General features: G+C 44.7%; 2 protein-coding genes across 2 annotated transcripts; both read right to left on the bottom strand.

Moving 5' to 3' along the window:
• Positions 1-210: 210 nt before the first annotated feature.
• On the bottom strand, positions 211-546 carry LOC143303940 (uncharacterized). The gene has a single exon (XM_076626148.1). It carries the CDS (start codon positions 544-546, stop codon positions 211-213), a length of 336 nt encoding a protein of 111 aa, XP_076482263.1.
• Positions 547-2,793: 2,247 nt separating this feature from the next.
• On the bottom strand, positions 2,794-3,264 carry LOC143303939 (uncharacterized). Its single transcript, XM_076626147.1, has one exon. The coding sequence runs from the start codon at positions 3,262-3,264 to the stop codon at positions 2,794-2,796; it is 471 nt and encodes a 156-aa protein (XP_076482262.1).
• Positions 3,265-19,366: the final 16,102 nt, after the last annotated feature.

The following is a 19,366-nucleotide window of genomic DNA, read 5'->3' as shown; positions in this document are numbered from 1 at the left end:
GGCAGGATAAATACTGAAAACTTTGCTGCTCACATGTCTTTCTCTATCTGTGGTCTATACGTTCTTCCAATGCTCTCATCCTTCCCACAGAATTGTCTGCAATTCTGCATGTTCTCGTTGATACATCTTCGTTAGTTCGTAGATCTCGGCCCGGAGATCTGCTTTGTAATAAATTGGCATTGTGGCCGTCAATACGCACAGCGCTGCATGTTACACAGTTCTGTAGGCCGCAGACGATCTTATAAGTGCGGCCCTTTGTGGCCCCTTCAAGATGTTTCTGTTACTCTTGGTTAACAGCGGTTTGGACCATACTGGAGACGCATAAAGCGCGACTGATTCACATACTCCATAGTAAAGCCTCATGACTGAGCCAGTGGGACCGTTAATATTAGGTAGCAACGCCCTCAACGCCACCATAAGTGCATTGGCCTTACCACAAACTTCCTCAAAGTGAGCCCCGAACCTCCTGCCGTTATCCAACTGTACCCCAAGATATCTGATCTCTTTCTTGGTTCTCACTGGATGACTCTTAATCTGGATATCCATGACCTTGGGAATACGTCTCCCGGTGAGCAGGATTACCTTCGTCTTTTCGTGTGCTACCACTAGTCCATTGTCGGTACACTACCTCGTCACCACATTCATTGCCCTGCCCAAGCTTACCCCGATCTCCTCCTGGCTGGCCACGCCAAGTATCAGTGCCAAGTCGTCGGCAAATGCAACCACATTCCAGCGAGGAATATCCTAAAGCTCCATCAGGAGGTCGTCGTAGACAAGATTCCATGACAGCGGACCTAGTATGGAACTCTGTGGGACTCCCGCGTAAACGTTTCTCCTCACCGTCCCTCCACTGCTACGGACTACAATCTTCCTAGGTAGCTGCCTAGAGAACATCAAAGTTTCCGGGTATCCCTCTCGCCTCGGCCTTCAGTGAATCTTATTCCATCTGAGAATATTGAATGCGTTCTTGATGTCTAGCGCCAATTCACCTACTCGGCGCAGCGCGTCCACTGTACTCTTCCTGCTAAATGCCCACTAGTCCGTTCCTGGTTATCAGAGTATGTAGGTTCCCCTTTCCTAGGCCTCTTAGCGGTTATCACCTTCCTCCCTTCACCGGGGGACTCCATTTTTCTCTTGGAGTAATCATCCACTGCCCTTTCGTGCTTATTCTCTCTGTTCTCGTTTACAGCGCGTATTACCCCCTGCTTCCCTGTATTCCGTCTAACTCCTTGGAGTTTCACTTGCTCCATCTTTGTCCTCCTCCTTATATACATCTTACCAATATACTGGCCCATCGACAACGCTATAGCCCTGATCACGTTACCTATTTCCTTAATCCCTTCGCTCTTCTCCTTATCGAGATTTAACTTCTTAACCAGTGCATTCATCATCTGCACCGCTCCCAACAAGGCTTGCGTGAATCCCCTTATCTCACCAATCGTAAGCATTATCTCCTCTCCCTCGACATAACAGTTCTGAACGTGGTTATCCTCCCTCACGCTAGCCTCTACCTCGCTACTCGCAGGCAACGGCTTGCTACGGCAATGTCATAAGATATGTCTTACGCGTCTTATCGAATGCTCTCCTCACCAAATACTTTCCCCCTTTAGCATTTCTTGTTGCAATTGGCGTGCTCTGATCGTTATCCCCGACGCCGAACGTTACGTCTCTACCTTCCAATTCAACGCCAGCCTCCGCTTCCTTTTTTCCACTTACAATCAGACTTCTCTGTAGCTTCTTGTTCGGTTTAAGCGGACTAAACCCTCGCAGGTTTATTCTATAATACTCTGCAAGGTATCCTCCTGACTTCCTGCTACGCTTGCCCGAGCTCCCAATAAATTAGCTAAATTAAATAAGCTCCCTGTTCATCTGGAGCAATTCTTCTCCCTGCCGGACTTTCACCGACAGGGTCTCCGGTCCATTTCGCGTTCTTATCATCTTATTCATCCGACCTTTGTTAGTCGGTGGCCTCCTTTCCTCGTTGCTGCTCCTTTTGTTCTCAAGCCTCCTTTCTCTCCTACTCGCCTGATCTGTACACTCCCCTCTAGAGTCGCTAATTTTTCTGACCTAGGGCCCTCGTCGTCCGTTTCTCCCTCCCTACATACCTCCGCGTAGGAGACTTCCCCCTCTTCGCGCCTTTCTTTCAGTCCGAATTCCTATCATCGGGCGGTGACGTAGTTTTCCTATTATTGCTTCGGTCGGCAGGCAACTTGCTTCCCCACTGACCGCTTCTTTTCCTACTCTCCTCCATCGTGTGGAACTTTTCGTGGACACGTTAACTTCTCCGGGTCTCCCATCCTGTCGGCTGTTTTTTCCTGTAGGTCGTCCGGAACTATAAACGCGAGTTTTAGTCGGTCTATGGAAACCGTTACGTCGTGATTATTTATTTTAATAATATAATTTTTTCATCTCGCTTTCCAACTTTAAATGCTCCGTCTTACTGCGGTTGTAAAGGGTCCCCTATCGTGTCATGGCGCAAAAAAACATACGGCGATGTTTCCAATTCGTTAAAGATGAAAATTTTCTATTCTCCATGACGCGTAACCTGGTATGGCCTCTTTTTTGCGCGAGGAGGGGAAAATGCTGTTACGCATACCCAGTGACCCGCGTCACTGAGTTATGTGGGACTCGGCAGATGACGTCGCCATACCCACTTTTTAGTTTAGGGGTTTTTACCCCTCCTCCTGTTCACTGCATTGAGGTACTCGAGGTACCAACCCGGTACAATCATTCGACATTACTTCGGGTTAGCCTCTACTTATGCGTACCCATCTTCATCGGCAATCCTCTACGCTATACTCTTCTCCTGCCTTCTCTTCTCCGCAGAGCCTCCACCTCCCTCTCCTTGTTAAGCCGATTCGTCATGACCTTGGTGCACATATTGCTAAATTTGAGCCATAGCCGCTCCTCGGCGGCCAGCTTCTCCACGATCCGGTTCTCTATCCTACATTCTTCTCCTATCTCGGCCTCCAACTCCGCGCGCTCCCCTGTCCATCTAGGGCACCAGAACAGCACGTGCTCGGCATCGTCCACGGCGGCTTCGCAATCCCAACAACTGGTGTGCGTCTCTTTCCCAATCCTGTGACGGTACCAGTTGAAGATACCGTGCCCAGTAAGAATCTGCATGACGTGGTAGTTGACGTCCCTCTTCGTTCTGTAAAAGATCAACGGATCCTCTATCAACCTCTTAGTCCAGCTGTAGGAATTGTGGAACGTCCATTCCACCCTCCATCTGTCCTCGGCTTCGGTCTTCAGCCTCTCCATCTCCTCGTACAATGCCGGCTCCGTTCCCTCTGCATTCTCGACGATCCGCCTCTTCACGCCGTACTGCTTCCACCGCAACCACGCCTTAATGTGTGGGCATGTTACCCGTCACCACGCACAAGGCTCCGTGCGACACTGTACGGTGGGCGGTAGACGTACGGATCATCGCCGCCCTCTGTGCCCTCTTGATGATATTCTTGTTCTTCACCTTGACCAGGGATGAGGCCCATATAGGTGCACCATACGGGACCACCGACTCCCATACCCCATAATAGAGCCTTCGGACCGCGTCCCTAGGCCCATTCACGTTGGTGAGCACACCCCGTATGGCGCCCAAGAACCGTTCCGCCTTGCCCCACGCCGATTCGAGGTGGGGGGAGAACCCCCTAGCATTATCCAACCAAACTCCCAAGTACTTTACTGTCTTGCTAGTGGAGATCTCCCACCCGTCCCACACGTCGAAGTTAAAACTCGTCGGTATCTTCTTCCTGGTTAGGTCTTCTCTCTTGCCAGATGAAGTCCCACGTCGCTGCACCAACTGGTGGCCGTGCTGATGACCGCCCTTATCCTGTCCTGCATGCCGAGGAACTCCCTGGCCTTAAGGAGTACCGCCAGGTCCTCGGCAAACGCCACGGCCTCGATGTCCTTCTCCCGGTCGAGCGTCTCCAAAATTCCGTCGTACACGAGGCTCCACAGTAGCGGCCCTAAGATCGACCCTTGCGGAACCCCCGCACCGACCTTCCTCGTTACGACGCCGTTCCGGCAGTGCGCTATGATCCTCCTATCGGCCATAACCTGGTATGGCCTGACCTTCTCCTCTCCGAATTCCACCCTGGTTTAAACAGGTCCTTCCCCTTCGTTTTATCTTTCTTACCTGACGGCGTAATCGAGACCTCCTCGGTCTCGGCTCTTATCGGCGAATCACTCGCTCCTACGGTAAGCTTGGTGGACATGCTGCCAGAGCCTGTTCTTGCGCGACTTGCTCTCTCGCTTTCACCGTCATTCGCAGCTTGTGATTGATCCTCGGTCACTCTATCCGAGTGGGAGGTGACCCTGGGACCGACCCTCCTCCTCTCATTTGCCTGTATTCATGTTTAATACTCACAGTTCAAGGGCATGGCCAAATTCATCGTACTATCTTGTAATTGCCTTCCCAAAAGAATACCAAAATAGTCCATAAGCAAAGCCAGTTCATCCCAAATAAGCCATCCACAACCTAACTATAATTTCCCTATGAGGAAATACAAATGCCATCCCTCTTATACACGATTAGATCAATGGGTTACTCCATAACATGTTTATAAATACATCCCATAAGTGATTCTGCGAGTGCATCCCCCTCGCAGTTTAACACGTTGACGCAGGCGTGATACGCGTGTCTGTCCCGTGAGGCGGCGTGTCCCATTGGCGGGTCACACGTGTCTGTCCTGAGAGGCGGCGATGGGTCACACACGTATTTCACAAAATAGGTAGTACAAAATAGGTTTATATTATTTTATCTCAAATCTTCATGCAATTTTTTAAAACAAGTTAGACTGAGTGCCGACTGGCCCTTACAACGATCACAATATGTTGTTACCATTTTGGTTCTTTTCGCGGCATACTCTCTACCTTTTATTCTAGAAATGCATTTACAACTTTCTTTACACCGCCGTTTCGTTTTGCTCGCGGGTCCTTGGTACGATTGTAGAAAATGTGATCGTTTTTTGGGCAGTACTTCATTTTCACTTGACATTTCTTCTCTGTGGGGATTCACTATATTTAAAAGGTGATAAATAATTTCTTCGCGAAAGTTTAAAATTTTAATACTTTTAGTACACCATTTTCTAAGTATATACCACGCATTTACGAGGCTAGCCCCACATAATAATTCCATTTCAATTTTTTTATACCATTTTATGGTTCTACGTAGACAACTATAATAGGATGCAACGCTATGCCCTCAATTCGCTCTAGATACTCTGATTCTAGGCACCCTAGAAGAGCGGTGGCTTTTTCTTCATCGTTTGTAATGCCCGGCGTCGCGAGCTGCCTCTCTAGTAAAGAGAACCATAACACGATCTTCTGAGGCATCAGTGGAGGCGCGCGTACTACTTGACTGGTCGTAACTGTTTTCTTGTTCGACATATTGTTAGTGCGCTCGGAATCAGTATAATCGAAGTCTCGCAGGATCACGTCAGGGTCACCAATGTGGAGGGATTGGTTGAGGATAGATGACGTAAAATAATGAGAGCAAGAGATTACCGTCGCAACCCGTCAAATATATTTAGAATAAGTTAAATAATTAAATAAATAAATAAAGTACAAACTGTCGTAAGACACTCGTTCATTGTATTCGCAACGATAGTATATGTTATATGATAGTATCACATATCGTAGTGTATGTCACTCGGTATAATATTGTCTCGCCCGCGATCGCGTCCCTATATTTATACTGGGGGGGATTTGAATTTGTCTAAGATCGGCGGTTGCCCATAAAGGTGACTTTGTTTTGTCTATCGATATGTTTCGAGCCTCAAGGCTGTGTCCGTGTTCCGAAACACAACAACAACATGAAACGCTCTCGGTCTGCCTCCTCCTACGACTCATGTGCCGCTACACAACTTATCCTTGTTAAGAAATTCTGTAGCAAATTTTAAACGTAGAATTTTATTTTTCTTGCTAATGAATGGTTTTCTTCTTGCAACTGGAGCATGTAAATTATTGTTCCGTAACAGTCGTCGACACAGTTCTGGATGTACTTCTTCATCGAACTGTGTACGTACTATTCATACTAATTGCAGCCCAGGAATGAAAGGGCCAGTTTTCATTTTCATACGTAAACAACACACGCGAGGAACGTGGTACGTGCTTCGGGCCAAACATAAACAAACACGTGTACTTACTTAAAAATGTTTTCAAAACGAATGTTAAGCGTTGTGCAAGTCGAATCGCGTACCTCGAATGAATAAACGCTCAAGGTGGAGGAGGTTTAATAGATCGAGTATTAGAGTAGTTTAGAACTGTATTTGCACTTGTTGTATAAAATTAACGTTTGATGTTATGAACACGGCGGTGGTAAGATCTTGTTAAAGTGAAGTATTTCACCCGCACGGTATGGAGTCTGCTGATGAACTGTCTTCCTACGTTGCTGATTCCCCCTACTAGTCGTTGCGTTTCGTTTCTCCACTGAGCCCTTCTGACTGGTCCTTTCGTGGTATTTTACTTGACCTCGGAGTCATTAGGTTTACAGCTCGGGGAGGCCATGTAATTCGGATTTTCCTGAAGATGAGAATAGACCTGTCCGTGCCATGAACGAACAGCCACTCAAAATTCTGAACAATAGTGGACGCTTATCCTACAAACAATTTAATCCATTGGAAGGGGCAAGATTCGGTATACAATTTTATAAATCATGTGAATGAAAATCGGGTTATTGCTATGACTTTAAAATATACATTGGTAGTTATAAAATAAATTCTAGTAACAAGTAGTTTGAGCGTGGAAGGGCTCGGCGTTGAGACCGACCGCGCCATTCCTGGAGTATAGAACTCACACTGGCTTCGCTAAATAGGTGTTCGTTAATTACCGTCTACTTTCAAGCGTCCATTGCCCGGGGAACGGCGCGCATAGGTGGTCGGCGCGCAACTTGGAAAAACGCTGCCCTCTCCTTTCGGGTCATTGGACAAGTTAAACCTGCCCTTTCGGGCTGCAGCTCGCTTAGCCGGCGCGGCGAGATTCTTTTATGCTTGTTCTCCTATCTTGAGTCCGGTGCTGTTGTTCCGGGTTTTCTTCTACAACAAGACATGATACGAACAAGTCTAAACGACTCAGACAAAGAATGGGACGAAGTATTAAACTTCATGTGCTTAGGATATAACACAGCGATACACGATGCAACCGGTTTTTCACCTTTTGAACTAACTTTTGGACGAAAACCTAATCTTCCATCCTCAATATCCAGAACCTCCAACTACACGTATGTTCGCACTATGTCAAAAACAATTAGACAAATACAAAACACTAGCTAGACAAATACTTGAACAAAGTAAAAAACGTTACATGCGAGACCAATAAAGAAAAATCATTAAACCACGAACGGTATTTAGAGAAGGAGACACAGTTCTTGTACTTAATGATACACAAAGCAGATAAATTGGACGATGAATGGTTAAGTCCTTACCACATCAAAAAAGCTATGACTCCTTGTTACGAGATTTTAATCAATAACCAAATTAAAAAGATACATGGTAACAGAATTAAACCATACTTTTCAGGACGCTCATCTCATGCATAACCCTCGGACTGGAATTAATATCAATCGAAAGTAACGCAATTCCTCCATGAGAAAATATCTAAAACCTATTTGTATAATGAAAATCCGTTACCTTCATACAATTTCGTAATCGATATCAAAGAATGCAGTACGATAGTGCTTACCAGTTTGTTTACTGATTTTGCGATTAGTATAATTATTGATCCTATTGTCCAGATTTATTTCTTTTCTCTTTTAACTATAGTAAGGATATATTCAGAATGTCTCACTGTAACGTGAAGCATACAGTTTTACGACCAAATGTATTTTACGCCTTTTTTTTTTGCGCGCGAGGAGGGGAAAATGCCATTACGCATACCCAGAGACCCACGTCTCCGGGTTATGTAGGACTCGGCAGGTGACATCGCCATACCCACTAAAAACCCCTCCTCTTTCCTCTGATTTGTTAGACACAGACAACCCCAGCAGAGCCGATCAGCATTCATCAGGGTTGTCCTCGACCGTGTCGCCGCATATTATCGTCGTGTACTGGTGCCGCCCCTCCTATTCGCGGACTCTATCGCCTTCTCCATATACCTTCTATATCTCATTATGCTCTTGCAGAGCTCACTGAACTTCCTCCAGTATTCATCCCTGGTGATTACAGTGTCCACCAAGGTGTCCACACATATCCTGACTCCCAGGAAGTTCTCCAGCTCGATTCTCCTGTCGATCCATTTCGGGCACGCGAATAAGACATGCTCGGCGTCATCATTCGGGTATCCACAGTCCCAACACATCGTGTCGACCTCCTTACCGATCCTCTTACGGTAGCTATTGAAAATGCCGTGTCTCGTGAGCATTTGCATCGTGAAGTGATCGCTGTCTCTTCTATTCCTGGCGAATATGGTCGCATTGCTTATTAATCTCCTGGTCACATTATCTTCATTATACATGCTCCATTCCGCCTGCCACTCCGTTGAGGCCTTCTTCTTTATTTCCTCCAGATCTTCTTTCTTTCCGCCCGCCTCTCAATCACCTCCTCTCCAACAGTTAAGGTCTTAAGGGTCTTCTTTTTTTCGTATATCCCCTTCAACATTCGCACTTTGATGTAGATCGGTAAGTTCTCGATCAATACACAAAGAACCGCGTGGGATACGGTGCGGTAGGCCGTGGATGTGATGCACAAGGCAGTTCGTTGAGCCCTTTTTATGATCTTGTTTTTCCCATACTTCAACGCATCAGCCTACACAGGCGCACCGTATGTTATTATGGATTCCCACACGCTGTAATATAGCCTTCTTGCCAAACCAGGCGGGCCTTTAATATTCAGTAGGATTCCTCGTAATGCTCCTATCTTGATGCCCGCTTTATCGCACATCGAGGCAATGTGCTTGTCAAATTTCCTATTCGTGTCAATCATGACGCCAAGATATTTCGTGACGTCCACCGTGTTGATAGCCACGCCGTCCACCTTCAAGCCTATAACTTTGGGCACCCTCATGCCCGTAATGAGGATCACTTCCGTCTTCTCCTTAGCCAGCGTCAAACCCACTCTTGCACACCAATCGCACATTGTTCTCATGACCTCCCTTACTATTCCGCTAACTCCTTCGTTTTTATTCACGACGCATGCGATTGCCAGGTCATCTGCAAACGCGACCGCCTTAAACATTACCCTGCTATCTAGCCTTTCCAATAACCGATCGTAGACTATGTTCCATAGGAAAGACCCCAGCACAGATCCTTGCGGTACCCCAGCCGCAACCAGGTACTCCACCGTACCAAACTGGTTGCTGACGATTATCCTCCTGTCCGTCAGGTAATTTTTTACCAGTCTAATGATCTTGCAAGGCAGCTTCCTCCTGGTCAGTTCGTCAACAAAGCTGTTTCAACGAAGGGTGTAGAATGCATTCCTGATGTCCAACGCAATCATCAAGCATACCATCCTATTCTTCTTGCAGGTGTCCGCGAATTTAATCACCTATGTAATTGCGTCCACCGTACTCCTTCTTCTCCTGAACCCATATTGCCCCTTATGAAATGGGTCCACTCCCATACATCTTTCGATAATCAACTTGAGACACTTCTCCCACACTTTGCTCAAGGCCGGAAGTACACTTATTGGGCGGTAAGCATTAGGGAGCTTAGGGTCCCTACCCGGTTTACTGAGCAATATCTGACTCCCGCTGTTTTCCAGCATCTCGGGATCCTACCAGAGTCCGTAATACTGTTAATGACCTTAGTGATAAGCTCTGTTCAGTTGTATACTAGCAGCTTAACAATATCCCCTGGGACCCCATCTATTCCCACCGCCTTCTTTTCATTTATTCTACCAATGATTTTCTTAACATCTTCCTCCTCAAGCTTCGTGTTATAGGTGATATCCTCCCTGTCATGCTCTTCGACCTCCCTTAACTCCGGTCTACATCCTATGATGAACAAACCTTTTAAAATTTCTTTCCTTGCTAACCGGCATGTCATTTGGTAGCCCTTTCTTGCCACATCTGTTTATAATCGTGCGATACGGCTTTCCCCACGGGTCCCTTTCTAGTATCTCACAGAATCCGGCCCAGGCTCTCTTTTTACTCTCAGCTATTTCTTTCTTCACCTGTCTTCTTAGCCCCTTGTAGTTACTAATAAGGGCTTCGATCCCACTGTCCTCCTTCCTCCTTGCTCTAGTTATTTTCCTCAATGCTTTGCGAGCCTGAGTTCTCAGTTCTGCGATCCTCTCATTCCACCAGTGATTGCTGTACTTCTTGTTTGTCGTACAGCTCACCTTCTTCAGCATCTTGTCACAAGTTTCCACCATACATTTCTGCAGCAGTTCCGCCTTGTCCGCGTCGTCCGTCGTATTAAGATTCTGTACGTTAGTGATCTCGTCAAATTTAGCCAAAAATATATCGGGTGCAAGACCTTTCGTCACATATTTAAAAAATTTAGTTCGATCCCTTACGGTCCTCGTTTCAAACGTATGAGATATGTATAGGTGGTCCGATGCTGTGAGAGCATTTAACACCTTGCTCCTTACGTTGTTTTCTCTTTATTCGACTTATCCATATTGTTAATTTGTGTTCAAGTCCGTGGAAATAGCCGTAGTCGTCAACAACCTTGCTCAAAACCGTCCGAATATGTCCACTCGTAGACCAAAAACTCGCCAAATCGTCAACCAAGCCTCCCACAATCATACTCGAGTTGCATTCTCAAAAGGGAGCCCGGCTCGAGCAGCATAATTCGATAATAATGAACAGATATCAGAACTCTGGTCGACCCAACTTTATTCCTTCATAATAATGGCTTCCGCCGAGCCGACACGTTTTCTACCCTCGCCCGCGAGGTGGCGCCGCCACATGGCGACGTAGCGAACCACATCTCATGCCCGTCACGCATCGTAGCCACAGAACAACTTCTCAATCCCTACATATTTATCATATTTATCATAACATACCCGGCTTGTAATCGTCAAAATAACCGCCATAACCTCAACTTTACCATTACGCTTCTTTTAACAATAAAAATTAACAATTAAAATTTCAATCCCAACAATAATTGACTCAGAATGGGATATAGAACAGGTATACCCCATACCGACTCAAAAGAACGGAGCATTTCTCGCTCCATTAGTCGAATGTCCGATATTTTTTACCTCAGGATTAACTTATATGAATGTAGACCAGATGTATTTGGACAAGCAATGTCGAATCAGAGGCGAATTATACATTTGTAAACAAACTCAACCCGTACATTATAGACGTTCAAAACACGATTGCGCATCCGAAATAATTAGTGTAGACCATGAGATTTTGTAAATTCATAGTCTATAAAATCGTAGAGGTAACTTTTATACCGCTCAAAAACGAAAATCACTACATAGCTATACCAGAAAAACCAATAGAACTCAATGTATTCTCTGAAGAAGGTGGTCATCAAATTGTCGAACTGAAGCAACCCTCCCCGTTGAAAACTAAAATAACTGTAGATATATTATATGGAGACAACCATATGAGAATCAGTGGTAATCCCAAGAGCGATATTAAGATTAACGCCATAAATATAACTGATAACGTAGATTTATCCTCAATGCTTCATATCTTAGAAAAAACTCAAAGTAAAAACCCAAAGTAATGAGCAACCTAAACGGCTATACTGATACCTTGCGTCAAATAGAAGATAGAGCCAATCAATTAACTTTTTCGCACAGAATGACACAAATTAAAACTTGGGGTCTCAGCACGTTGCAAATTATAAGATATATATCCACTGGACTCATATGCTTGTATCTGCTTAATAAGATAGGATTGTCAAAACTGTGTATTCACATATTTTACTGTAAAATTAAGAAAAACACCGTTAGTAATGCACCCAACGTTAGTACTGTAACACCTTCCGCCCCTATAAACATTTACACGCCGATGTTACCTATACAACCTGGAAGAGAATCAAGAGTGAGTTTCGAATTATCGACACCGCCCAGAGCCACATTTCATCCGTCGATGCTGAAGAAACACTAAGATTTTGGAAGACCAAAATCTATCTAAAGAGAGGGGTATGTGACATCAATTACTTCTCAACCCCATCAGAGATAAGACATCGACCCCCGACTGTCGGACGCAAAGGCTGCGAAGCATCTTAGTCCTCATCAGAGATAAGGCCTCGACCCCCGACTTTCGGACTACTTTGGAGCCCACACCGAACCCCTCAACATCCCCAAGCCAGGGTGTATATAAGCTCGGATAGTTCTTGTTCTAGTTGCTGTTCTTGTACAACACCCCTTTCTTCGGTTCAGCGTTATTCTATTATTCTAAGTGCCAAAGTTATAATAAAGTTCGATAAAAGAAAATTAATAGTTGGGTTACGACTCAGCTTTCTTTTCTCTCACAATCCAAGTATTAATTTTACGTGACAGGAGCAGCGTCCCACCTGCTCCGGAAACGTCCTGAAGAGATGATAAGGCTTAGAAAACGCCCTGTTCGACCTGAGACGAGCGACAGCAAAGTACTGGCTGCCTTGTGCGCTCGTTGGGCGTAATCCCAACCCCAATGGCCCTAGGGGTGCCCGGGTACTCTATGGCGATAAATTTGCGCTAAGGAAAGCACCCGTTACCAAAGATGAGAATACTTGACACGAAAACAAACGATAACCTCCAATAAATCACAAGATCAAACATCCATATATACCTGTCTTCTACACATCTAGTTAATTATTTCTAAAAAAGCAGAATACCCGTCCAATAAATAATCAGAACTTCATCCTTGCAAGGCTCGAGCAATCTATACGGTGTCTACCATATTCTTAGTTCGTGTTTTCTCAACTAAATATTAGTTCGTTTGTTATTTAAATCTTAATTTAAATTATTCGACTATTTCTAGCCATCTATCTAATAAATACTACTCGCCAACGCGCGATCATTTATTAAATGCAATTATATTTAATTTTTTTGGGTTGGCACAGCAGCCCATACAAACATTAAATTTTCCGCTTGACATTCCTTGCTAATAAGACATAGTTGCTCAGTTCATCAATATTTCTTTTGCTGTTATTCAATTTATAATACCAAATACACCAAATAACCGATGAGTCATTCTGTTTTTATTCGGCTTATCCTATTATTATTTATACAAATTACCTCCTTTGTTCACGACTTTACCTCCTTTCTCAACTACTTAGCAAACGCTATGCTTAATTTATTGTTTAATTAACTTCTTATATACTTATAATTGTAGCGATAAGTACTTGCTACCGATACTATAGTTAATTTAACACGTTAAATTTTCTGTTATAGGGCGACATATCCAGTGACTTATCTACACCTAGATTATTGGCCCTCCCTAAAATTGACGAGCAAATCTATTCAAGTATGTAACAAATTTATTATCTCATTTCTACCTTGTGTTCAAACATTGTCAACATAATTTTACTATACCATAACTACAACTTCTTTTCAAATAATATCGATTACTGTCTTTATTTTACTTTAGGTTCGGACTACCATTCCCAACCAGGACCATCAAAATTCGCCTTCCTCATTGCCGTAGACCAATTTAACATTTACTAAACCACAATCTATCATTATTTAACTTCGCATTAACTGTCGCCACTATTATACAAATATTCAGCCTGTATACATATTTTATCAATAACATTAAATAAATTATTTATTTGTAAAATACCTCTTGACTCTATTTATCTACACTATCCTTTTGTCTGCGAACTGTTGTCACAATACCAGTAATGCAAACTGTTGTTGCGCATTACTTCTGTAGTATCGTGGACAAATGGCCTGAAAGATATCGGGTAAACCATAAACAATGTCGCGAGAGTCGAGGCGTCGTCGATTCCATCAATGTGTCGTTGGTCCTTCTATTGAATAGTTTCATAGAAAAGGCCTACGTGACCCTGGCCACGAGTGTTTGCGGAACACGTGCGTGGTAGGCCTAAGAAAAGACACAGGGATGCTATAACAGCCAGTATCGGTGGAGAAGCCAGAGAGTGTGAATCGAGAAGTCAGAGAGTGCGAGTTGCGTTGTCGGGATAGTGTCGCTAGCGTTGTCGCGAGAGTGTAGTCCGCGTGAGAGAGAGAGAGAGAGAGCGTTGGATTCGTTGTGACGAGAGTTGCAATTTAATTATTGAGTTGTCTAGATTATAGCACGGTATTGTGATTAGTTCGCGTTAAACAACCATTGTTCTTCTGTTTAATCAACACCTGTACAATCCATTTATTGTAAATAAATCATCATCATCAATAATAATCGAGAATAAATATATATGTCTGGTTCACGTTATGATTAGGGTTAGGGTAAGAGTTAGGGGCGTGAAGCGAATCTTCATTTGGATTACACATTGTCGTTATGTAATAGAGAAGACATTGACTAGTGCAAATACGATTATTACAGAATTTGACGAGTAACCGTGGTAATTAGATATTCGAAAAGCTAATGATAATGAACCTAGGTTCAATAAGGAATCCGCGGTCAACGGGATAACAGGATGCTCTTTCCTCCAAAGCTCAAATCGTACTCGACTTGCTTGGCTATGGTGGAAGTATAACTAAACTAACTCATTGTTAAAACGTGGAATATCCATCGAGCGTAAAGATGCTAAGTAACTCGCTAATACGACCTCACGAGAGGACTTTCCGTCGCGATGATGCTGCAGAGGAAAACTATGGTTAAGATCCTCCTGTAACTGGGGCCCCGTCACATGGTCAATTCTAATACCTGATTTTTTGCTGCAAATAGCACAGCACGGTAAATTTGGGCACACTGCTATAGTGTGGTCTCTTTCACCACACTTCCTGCGCACTTCCTTTCTAGGACTTATAACTTTATATTTATTCGCAGTATGCCCGAACATGTGACACCTGAAACACTTGGTCACATTGGGCAACAGCCGAACCGTGGCTATGGTTAGGCCGGTCCTGATCTTGATGTTATCGCCGCCATTGTCGATATACGCTTTTGGCAGGACGATAATCCCCGATTGTGTGCCCCACGTCGCCCTTCTCATCATCTTCACTTCCACCTCCCCACCATCTTTAATTTTGAGCTCTTTCATCAGGGCCTAAACAAGTTCCTCCCTACTCACCAGGGGATCCACCACCTTGATTTCGATCGACACCTTATCCTGTAATCGATCGAGGCGTCGCTCACACCTTATCGCCTATGAGCTCGTTTAGCTTATTAGCAGCAACTTTCACCTCGCTGCTAGCCCTGATCTCTATCAGAATATCACCAGCTTTTGTTCTTCGTATACTTTCCTGTAGGACGTCCTTCGCCACCATTAACTCTTTGTAAACTTGCAACCATTCCTTACCCTCTCCTACTTTGATAAGATTGGCCTCAGACCTTTTACGGGCTCTCGGCATCCTCGGCCCTCGATCCTCGATAGGTAGCGGCGGTCCGCGGTCCTCTTTATCATTACCTAGATAGGTAAAAGAGAAGATTCTCTTTATCCCTTCTTTTCTCTTTCCTGCTCAATTGAACAATCCACTCATCTCCGGACTCGCAGGTTTCCGTATATCTGGGGTCTATAACGCCCCTCCTCTTTGGACCACATACCTCCGCGTAAGAGATATCTTTCTACTACCGTCCCCTTTTCTTCTTATTATCTTCTCCATCAGGGGGGGGGGCTGCGTGGAGACTTCTACCTCCTCAGGCCTCTTCACCCTTCTCTTTCCCTTCCTTCCTTTTTTTATTTAGGGTCACCATCAGCTTCTCCCAATCCTCATTTGTCTTGGTATTTGCCGCAGAAGCTAGTTCGTGGATTTTAGAGTCCTTTTTTGAGATGAGGTGTAACCCCCTTACCGCGTTTTTCAGGTCTTCATAGGCTCCCCTTATAAGCTCTACTATCTTCTCAAATTCGGCAGGCTTAACTAATATACACTCCTCCACGTGCTGCTCTGCTCCCATGGCACTCCTTGGGATTTTCGTCGCCGATTTCAATTGTGACTCCCTCAATCTTCTTAGTTTACTTGCGATCGGTGTGCCGCGACAACTGCTCTCCGACATTGAAACGTCCTCTTCGGAGACGCTACCCGTATTTATTTTCTTACCTGGTCGTATTAGGAGTACTTTGGTACCAAATGTGTTACTTTACAACCTGATAGCGTCAATATATCGGGATGGTTTTAGTAACTGGTTTCCTTTAAGCCACACCCAGTTACTTCTTAGTCTTGACATTTGAGTTCACACCATTATTTAATATAATTTCTTCTCAGTCGTTTCATTGCGTTTTCAATGTCATCAATTGTAGCTGGCCAGTTTATTCTCAATGAATAGGTAATAGTCTTGAGTTTTTTTACCGTATCTTTCATCAATAAGTTTAAATATTGCAGGGTCCAAGGAGCTTTAGTTCTCATTGCGCTTTTTTAATGTCCCGAGTTTCACTGTATGCTCAACACGCGATAGGGCCAAACCTCTGTTAGCTTTAGGAGTGTAGACAGCATAAAATGCAGCTGACGTACTACGAACGATACAGTCGCTCTGGACATGTAGTGTTAGTATTTTGTTTTGCATTATTTCTCACAGACAAAACACTTCAATACTATATATCAGCAAACCAAATGCCAAGTCTGTCTCGAGACACTTGTCCGAATGTTCGTAGCGAAACAAGTTAGTGCTTACTGAAGAAAGATAATTGAATTTACTTCTTTCCCAACAACAGACAAAAAGGTATTGAGGTGTTCATAGAACAAGTAGGGTGTCAAAGAAATACTCAATGTTTTGTTTAACAGTATATTCATTATCTCGCTTAACGATTTCGTTACAAGTCTCGACTCGTGACTTACGCGAACAATTTATTCGCAATTCTCGATGTCGACTCTTTACGTACGACTCTCGATTTCGACTACTCAATCACGCTTCTTGGTCACAACTGATCTCTTAAACCATTTCGTTCCTTTTTGTCACCTCTCAATATCCCCACTACGCACGCGTTCGTTAGCGGTCTTTTTTCCAAGTATTTGGTGGAAGGACCATAGGGATATCGATGGCTCATTAGGCCTGTCGACACTTATGCTTCGTCGCGGTTTTGCTTATGTTTCGTCGGTCTCTCGCAAACAGTCTGTCAACGGTGGTATATAATGTTGCGACGAAACCATTGGAAAGTTCCTTGCTCTCGAGTGCCGCTACAATATGTTTTATTGTTTTTCAAATTTGTTTACCTTTATTTAGATTGATTATTTCTAAACAGATTTTATACCACCCACGAAATGGTGATAAATAATAGAAAAAGACATATTAACATAAATCGGAATGATTCGGAGCTGCCGGAAGATAACCAGATAAATTCAAATTTGGCACGAGAAAGATGTAATACAAATAATACAATATTTCGAAAAATCACATTCAACATATCTGAATCCGAATAAGACACTTGAACTGAATCCAGGAAAGATACCAGAGAAATTACATGGACTAACGAATTATTCCGGCCAAATATTCATAAATTTAATTGAAATCATTCGGGAATAAAAATATCAATTATTTATTCGGCATCAGTTTTATGTTTTTTTCAATTGTTCTCTTCAAGAAAATTTTATAAATTTCATTGTTGTCACGACAAACGATTATCGGAGCAGAGTTCATGAGGATGCTAATGCGATAAATTCCCGAAACACTTCTCTTCTAGAAATTTGTTGCTTTCTCGCCATCAAATTATTAATGTTGCGAAATGAAAAATTGTCATATTGTGCGTACTAGTCTAACGATGAACTGTTGAAGAGCAACAATTTCGGAGAAGTTATAAGTAGAGATCGATTTATATATTTGCTAAAAATTTTACATTTATATACGAATAATGTGATTGCAGATAGCGACAAATTATATAAAATACGAGAAATCTGCGATATGCTCAGACAAAGTTTTCAGAAGGCATTTTATGATAGTTTACTCCTTTATAAAGGAAGATTATCATTAAAACAATACATTTCCTCTAAAGGAAACAGATTTGGGGTAAATTTATTTATTATATGTGATACCCAGTCTGGATTTGTACAGGATTTTATTATTTATAGTAGAGCATTGTATATTGTAAGCTGCGTAAAAGAAATTATCAACTAATCAGGGACTATAGTCATGGAACTATTGGAACCTTACTTTGGTAAGGGCCATTGTTGAAATATGAATAATTTTCTGTGCTGGTACTGGGTTAAATGCGTAGTAGAGATACTTGTATGTCCTTCTTGTGGGGCTCCCCGTCACCCTGCGCCGGCCTTGGCCGGGGCAGGGTGCGAAAGAGTGAGTGGCACCAGGATGGAAATCCTTGTTGACGACCTCGGCGACTTAGAATTCACAATGGATAGAGAAACGAACCACAAAATCGTTTACGGTGCAGGGGAGGGATACCCCAGTACCGGCGCAGCCGCGGGTTGTAAAGCGGGCCCCGCTGCGTCGTCACCGAGCAATCGTGGCCGTCCGGGGGTGGGCCGCCAGGCCCCCGGATACGCTCATGCGTCTGGCGAAGGGGACACACGAACTGAGGGGTCTCGGAGAGGGTTGAAGGAACCCGACGTTATGACTGTCGGCCCGGGATCCTCGCGGGATGGGATGCGGCGACGATGCGGCCGTGGCAGGGGGGGTGAGATCCGGCGACGAAATGTCGTCATGCTCTTCCTATTCGACTGTTGCGGGCACGCTCGGCAAACGGTCGTATCGCAGGATTACTGAGTCCACAGAATGCACCACCAACGGTTGCGGTGGAGGCGCGGGACATCGCGCACGGCCGGGGGGGGGGGCGCACGCGGGCGATCCGGACTCTGCGCTGCTGCCAGCTCCCGGTAAAAGGAAGAAGAGGGGCGCGAGGCGCGGGGCGGATACTGTCACCGATACCGACGCCGAGGCGGCCACTGTGGCCGCCACCGCCTCTACAATCCGCGGCGGTGCCAACGGCAGCGATGACATGCGGAGGGATGAAGTAAAGATCGGACCGGTCGACAAGCAAGCGTCCGCGAAGAACGCGGATCCGACCCATGATCAGGAAGGGGAGGATGTCGCATACCTGCGAAGGAGTGTGCGCTTTCTAGAGAGAGAGGTCAGCCGCCTCCAAGAGACGGTGGAACGGCTGACCAAGGAACGCACGGAGAAGGCAGCCAAAGTTGATAATAACGATGGCAAAGGACAAGAGGTGGGGATCACCTCTAAGAGAGGAACGAAAGAAAATGCTCTCCGGGCTCTAAAGGGAACGGTTATGGGTCCCCCTCCCCCACCTCTTCCACACCCCTGGTCAGCGGCGCGCCGTCCCCGCTGCCCCAACGGGTCGGGGAGCAACACACAGACCAAGGGAACGAACAGATTCGGTGGTCCAGGACCTCGAGATCCACTAGAGGATCTCAAGAACCTGTTCCTCCGCAAGTTGGAAGAGTGGCGTCAA

Source organism: Bombus vancouverensis, chromosome 17 (assembly GCF_051014615.1).
Source record: "Bombus vancouverensis nearcticus chromosome 17, iyBomVanc1_principal, whole genome shotgun sequence".
Taxonomy (NCBI): Eukaryota; Metazoa; Arthropoda; class Insecta; order Hymenoptera; family Apidae; genus Bombus; species Bombus vancouverensis.
Note: the sequence above shows the minus strand (reverse complement) of the source record. Positions and strands in the feature narration are given on the sequence as shown.